Source organism: Trematomus bernacchii, unplaced genomic scaffold, assembly GCF_902827165.1.
Source record: "Trematomus bernacchii unplaced genomic scaffold, fTreBer1.1, whole genome shotgun sequence".
Lineage (NCBI taxonomy): Eukaryota > Metazoa > Chordata > Actinopteri > Perciformes > Nototheniidae > Trematomus > Trematomus bernacchii.
This window is the reverse complement of record NW_022987973.1, coordinates 2,826,841-2,833,918: the sequence shown is the minus strand read 5'-3', so window position 1 is coordinate 2,833,918 and position 7,078 is coordinate 2,826,841. Positions and strand designations below refer to the sequence as shown.

At 42.2% G+C, this 7,078-nt stretch overlaps 1 protein-coding gene across 2 annotated transcripts in view; it reads left to right on the top strand.

Annotated features, from left to right (window-relative positions):
• Positions 1 to 599: 599 nt before the first annotated feature.
• LOC117471186 (MAM domain-containing glycosylphosphatidylinositol anchor protein 1) overlaps positions 600 to 7,078 on the top strand; it is a 167,935-nt gene continuing 161,456 nt past the window's right edge. For both annotated transcript variants that reach the window (XM_034116023.1, XM_034116022.1), the window contains exons 1-2: positions 600 to 625; positions 1,746 to 1,835. In XM_034116023.1, coding sequence (XP_033971914.1) covers positions 1,769 to 1,835 — 67 coding nt within the window. In that variant the 5' untranslated portion in view covers positions 600 to 625; positions 1,746 to 1,768. The remainder of the gene's footprint in view (positions 626 to 1,745; positions 1,836 to 7,078) is intronic.

Sequence of the window (7,078 nt, the reverse complement as noted above, 5' to 3'; positions counted from 1 at the left end):
CTCCATCCCTCTCTCTCTCTCTCCCTGCACAGACAGGGGCGGTCGTTCTCAGTCTGCGCACATATTCCACTTGGCCAGCATCACTTGGAGTCCACAGACACAGCGCTGATTGACCGAGCAGAGGGGAGCTCATTTTCAGAGCGCATGATTGTGTTAGAAGGGCTTCAGTAGACTGTCAGAGGAAAAGATAGACAGAGCAAAGCCATTTCAACCACGCCTTTAAAAGTAAATAAGTAAATAATCCTCAAAAGAGACTGTGTTATAGGATTTTACTTGAGTTTGTCAAAGGGGATTTGGTTTTTATGTTTATCTCTAGGAGGAGGGACTCCGAGCAGCACTGAGGTTCCTCTGCCCGCTTCTTCTTGTGCGTAAAACAAAACTTTAACACACCAAGACGATCATTTGAGAGAGCTCAGAAAATCTCCTCTATACTCCCCGGGAATTGTAAAGCTCACACCGGACGCCCACTGGAGGAGGATATATAACTTTTCAACGCATTTTGTGGAGAGACACGGAGGTGGATTTGTCTAACGGAGAGCGGAGGGATCCTCTTCGCTGAGCCGGGAGGAGCGCGCGCAGCTCCGGGTAGCAGACTGACCCAAAGGACTGCAGTTTAGAGAAAAAGGTAGAGACGAGACATTCCTGCACAGAGAGACTACGTGATTTATTCTTGTCAAGGTTTCATATTTGATCTATTACGTGTCCAAGTTGAGCATGAAAAGTGGATGTTTTAGTGAGGCAGTTTTCTATTTAATGTAATCTGTTCCACATCAGAATCAAAGCCGGTTAATGTCTCCCCGGTAATATTTAAATCCTGGGACTTCAAACCCTCCGTCGCTTTTACGCAGGCGATATAAGGATCTACTAAACTGCATGTCAGACAGTATAGCCAGTCTCATTCAGCGCGCCCTGACAGTAATGCAGAGTATTAACTCGCATGAATTGTATAATGAAACTTTGATCACGACGAGCTGTGTAATGCAACCTGTCAATGCAGCCGGATTTATTCATATAATCGCAGAAGTCGAAGGAAATCCTCATGCTCGGTCAGAAGCGTCACATAAGACTCAAGTTATTAGCCTCTGACTCCAACAGCTTTCTATCTTTTCTTTAAGTTTTCCAACAGGTTTTAAATAGCTCCTATAAGACGGTGGTTCAAATACCAGGATAAACAATAAAGTGTTTTTTCCCTATAGGCGTAAACCTTTAACCCTCTGGCTGCTTCGGAAACATTGGAATAATTATATTGATCTGAACAAAAGGGCTGCGTGTATGTGTGGGTGTTGGGATCCAATGTGCATGACCCCACTTGTTGTAGCTAATCCCCCATGAATACTGCAGTCTGTTATATTCCTCCTGTCCTGAATACACCTGCCCCCTCCACCCGGGCAAGGAAGTTTAGTCACGCTTAACAGCAGACAATCCTGTCAATCCTCAATTCTGAATCAATCACAAGCGGAACCTGCTTGTAAACCTTTAATCCGCGATTTGTGATTGAATTACCTGTCATTTAAATCGAATGAAACGATGTAGGCTGATCGGCTGGGAGCGTAATTGCTCTGTGATATTATTCCCTCGGCTAAAGGGGTTCAAGGCGACATAGTTGAAAAACAAATAGCAAGTAGCCTACATCTTCTTCATTTTTTGATAACAATCATTCAGCTGTCGCCTCTTGTTTGTCCCATATATCTGCAGGCTGTTGCTCTGTTTTCACCTCTTTCTCCCTCTGTCTCCTTCTCTCTTAGGTTATGACGGAACTGAGCTGAACATGGAGCTTTTTTGGATTTTGTTATTTTCTAGTTTCTATCCTCATGCCTCTGGCCAAGGAGTTTACGGTAAGAACGCGATATTTACACATGTATTCCTGTTACCACATCAATGCATACTGTATTAGTGCAGGATGACTGATCTCCGTTGCAGCAGCGATGTTAATTTGTCCAATTATTAGTCCATGACCCTAATTAAGGGCTTCTCCGCGCCACATGTTGCCGCGTTTTAGCACGACGCGGAGGAGGCACTATGATAACTGGTGTTTAAACTACTGCGAGAATGGCTTCAGGGAGATCGACAGCAAATTAACTTGAAAGGGAGATATTGCTTTTTAGAAGTCGCAGTAGGCGGCTGGGAAAATATCCAGCAATGTAGTGGAGGGGAAACCCATCTATTGTAAATCCATGTAATTCAATTTTTTAGGCTGATATATATCTTAAAATCCACACCAGGCCCACAAATTAATGTTTTATTACACAAAGTATGATTAAACTTTAAATTATTATTTAAGGTTTATGGTTATACTGAATTGGGTCTATAGTTTGGCCACTATTTAACTTCCCACTATTTCCTATGTACACACAGACAAGAGGTCTCAACAGGAGGATAATGGTAAAGCTCTCTGATACATAACTCTCCTTTGTCAGGTTAAACAGGACAGTCACACTGCGCTTTTGAGGATAAAGCGGAGATTTGTTTCCTCTTAAGACTGTCTCGCTGTACTACTACATACACTCTGTTTCTGTAGCTACAGGCCAGATATGCATCCTCCTGTCCTGTCCCTTCGGGCAATGCAAACACACAAACTGTTCTGTCAGCTTTGATACTTTGATTTTGATGTTTGAAGGCATGTGGCAGCCATCGAAAACGAGGTCTGTTTAGTAGCATCACATGGAGTGCTGTTGTCACAAGCAATCCTGCTGCCTGCCGTCACACTAAGAAATGCTGACAATCTGTCATTTGCTGAAGCATGTAGGCCCATGTCGAAGTCCCTGCTAACTAATCAGGCTTACACCACTCTAATACTTCATACTGGTGTCAGTATTAGTGTGCATTTACAATTCTCAGATCTTTTCTCGGCGTGTGTTTGGTTGTGACCACCAGTTGAAGCATTGCACTGATGCCTTAAACTGAAGGTTTTTCCAGAATCTGTTGTAGCTGTGTGACCCACAGCTGCAGGCAGAGCTGTGACTGACAGATATAATCTCAACAATGATTTTTTTGTTCTCTATCTGTTTTATAGGAAATGTCAAACATGGCCTTACAATGAAAAACAATGTACCTGATTTTAGTAGCATTCTAATCTGGAATCAGTTTTACTGGTGTACAGGCTTTGATGAAGCAATGATTTACCATCAATCTATTATGTTTCTGCCAAAAATATTCCCAGCATAAATATATTGGGAATTTTGCAATAGGTTTGTGAGTGCAGTTAGAAAAATATAGGTTTTTCAGAACGTATGAGTTTCAGGGTTGACTTTTGTTTAATTTTTTTCATCAGTTGTCTTCCCACAGTTACTCTTCTGATCTAGTTACGCTGTGCTGCATAAGGCTCACATTTCCAGTTTGCCCTTGTGCACTTGCCCTTTTCAGAAAACTGGCTTATATTCTGATTGTCTAATTTGTGCAGCAGTGCCTTATGTTCTAAGTCACAAACATGCAGTGGCTTGAATAAAAAAAGTATACAGTTAGTGCCAGTACCGGAGGCTGCAATGATCTTGTTTTTTATGATAGTTTATTTCCCCAAAGCTTTGTGGGAACCATGCTTGCCTGCATTCACAGGGCCCAGAGTCCCAGGTGGCTTGTGTAATTTTTAGGAGACAGGGTTGAGCTGTGCGTACCTGCACAACAACTTTTTCATGTATAGGTAAATAAGCATCAATAAAAAGAGTCATTCAGAAGGAACAAATTGTTTCATAATCTGCACAATTGCTGTGAAGAACACAAGTGGGGAAGATTGGGAAGAGAGCCAAGCGAGTTTGGCACGCTCGCTAGCTATGAATACAGATATGCATAAAATGGTTTCCCTCACTTTGGAATTGTTTAGCACTTCCTCCAGCAGACAGATGCGACTCGCTGTCCGTCGGGAGCTGAACGGTGTAAGCGGGCTGATTGATGTCAGCGTTTTGGACGGCTGTGAGGTTCATTTACTGTAGCCTTCTCTGGGGTGTGTTTGGATGCATGCGTTTTTGTCAGCTCATGCCTCTAAGTCTGTTGCACGCAGGTGTTCGTGCTCGTGACTGTAAATGTGAGTTCACGTGCCAATTGCATGGATGTGAAGCGTGTGAGGCCTCAAACCTGTGAGCCTGTGTGTGTTTCCACCTACATGTATGAGTGGGACTTGTTTGTGCGGCAGACGCGCTTTCCTTCCCACGGCAACAGTTTGCTTGCTCAGCAGGGACTTCTGGATCAGTCCCTGTTTCTCTTGCAGTGGTGTAGTATTGATTGTACTTCTGTGAATGTTGATAGGCTGTCAAAAAGCTTGTAACACCTGTCCCTCAAATAGGTATTGGACAGACACTCGCAGCAAGGAAATGCAATGATTTATTCCTAAAGAAAAGCTTGCACCATATGCTTAATTCACATTATGCTTTGTTATGCATGATTATAATATCATTTTTAAGTAGCATATACATTTTTTACGAGTCTTCTCTTTTCTTTCTTACATATGCATCTCCACACTCTGATCACAAACATCTACTGTATGTAAAGGCCTACATATACAGTCATTTTCAAGTTTCATTTAATTTGAATATGCTGTAATCCCGGGCATTACAAGCATGATGTCACAACTCTTAACATACTTAAGGATTAGAGGAGGTTCAGAAAGATTCAAGACAGGCTTGCAGGATGAGTCTCGTCTGAAGGACTAAACAGTTACAATATCATACAGACAAAGTGAACCAGAAAAGTGTCTCTTCATGTTTGTGGCGCTGCATCACATCACACTCTGCGAGGCAACAGAGTTCACAGGGACACCAAATTATTGATTGCTTGTCAAAGTCACACAAAACCATTAGCTGGTGCCGTAGATGGAATCCAAACTGCATTAGCTTGCAATCGGATGCTTCATTATGTGCTTGTTAACAGGAAATTGAATGAAGTTAAATCAATGATTTTGTTTGTGTTTTTTGTGTGTTAGATTTAAGCAAGGCTCTTGCAGCAGCAGGAGAGCCGAGGCCTTGCCACTGGCCATAGAACAAAGCACTACAAGAGATGCAGAAAGCGGAAAAGTTGAATATGCTTACATTGCGCACAAATTTAACATCACTTTGAAGATGTTGCCCAAGGAAGAATGACTGGCTTGGAAAACATTGCTAGTTTTTTATTTGCTGTCTGTCTCCGTGTGTGTGTAGACGAGTACCCAACATTTGTGCATCGTCTTAATGCAGAGCTCTACTTGCTGCAGTACATTATCTTGCCATGGAACATGGGTTGAGAGCCAGTGACCTAGAAAGACATGGTTCCAGGTTTAACTGACCTGTCCCCTGTGACTTTAATTCTTCCTCTCCCCACATCAGCACTTTTTGTTTGTCTCTTTTATGTCTCTTGCTGCTGAGTTTATTTTGGATGCTGAATATTGCCCTTTTCTAATAAGCATCCATAATTTATCGGTGGCTCTGAGGCAATGGAGGAGGGGAGGGGAGATGGTGATGGAAAGAGACTGAAGCATTAAGCTAGAGATGATGATAACCTCCCACAATCTGACACCTACTGTCCTCCTCCCACTCTTTACCGCTTTGCGTTATTTCTATTCACTCTACTCATAGGTACGCACACATGCATTCACACACACGCGCACGCACCTCTTTTTGCTTTACAAATGGCACCCTCTCCACATAAATGTGATCACTAATGTCAGCAGTTGTTGGATGGCCTTTCCCTCTGTATGAGGTTTGATTAAAATCCTTTGAATTGAGTTAGTGGTGCTGAAACTGTTTTTCCATCTGTTCAAATTAATACTAGATGGATAGATGGATGGATAGAAAACGGATTGTTAGCCAGGGTCTTCATTGTTTGGAATGCATATCAGATTCTCCATCATTCATCACAATCAAAAATGAAAATGTGACAAGAGTAGTGACGGGAGTGGTGGTATCTGCCTGCTCCCTTTCTTAGTCTCCTGTCCCTTCCTCTTTTGCTGTCAGTCCAACCCATCTTATCCCTCCTGCTAAACATTTTAGTGCACTTGGTGGGTGCTTTAATTATCCCGTTATGCTCCCATTTTTTCTTTTTCGCGTTAACTAAGTCCATTGTGTAGTGGTGTAGCCCTTGATGCCTTAATATTAAAAAGGTGCTACCATGGGAATATACATTATACAGTATGCTGCCTTGTTTTGATGCTTGCTCAGCTTATTCTTTGCCACTTTCTTACCCCTTTATTCTTCTGTTTCCTCCTCTCCGCTTCTTACTTCTCTCCTCTCCATTATCCTAGTTTTCTGTAAGGGTGACCGGATATTAAAGCCTGACAACATTTCTATTAACCTACAGGTCAGCAGCAGAGCCATAGGCCTGTAGCCAAAGTGATGTGTTGACTATGGTTTACACTAGCCCTGCAACCTGGGGGTAGAGGATAAGAGTGCTAAGACAACTCTTTGGGAGGTCTGATTTATCACCTTTCTTCCCACCAGTTACACTCTGAGCCCGGGATGGGCAGTTTGGCACACAGGGGCCCCAAGTGAGGTGAGAACGTAATATTTCTCCTTTGAAATCACAGCCTGGCAAGCCTTGGTGTGATATATGTATATCGAAGTGTAAGCTGTCTCGCTGCCTCTTATGCTTGTCTTACATACAGGATATTGTTAATGTGTTGGGCAGTGTGTGCTCCTTCAGCCAGACATAATACATTGGGTGTCCTCTCTCAAAAAGTGAATTTGACTTTGCTCACAGATAGCACGAGTCAGTGGTGAGGAGTATGTCATTTAAGGTAACAGTTTGACAATTTGGGACATGGATTTTCTTTCTTGTAGAGAGTTATGTGAGAAGATGTCACTCTCATGTCTGTTTATTGAATATGTCAAGAGCCTGTTTGAAAGGCTGTATAGCTGGAAACTTCAATCTTCTATTAGAAATAATGCAACGAAAGGAAATAAGTGTAATTCTGAATATGTACATTTGAATAACATTATGCACTAAAAGCCATTGGATGACATGGTTGATTGTGTGACATTTATCTCATCTAGTCCACACTGTCCAACAACTTGTACCATCTTCTGCATCGAATGTGGATGAATTAATACAGATTCATAGACTGATTTATTTTTCCTTATTTACATTCCCTCAAGATTGTGCCAGTTTTTCAAACTTA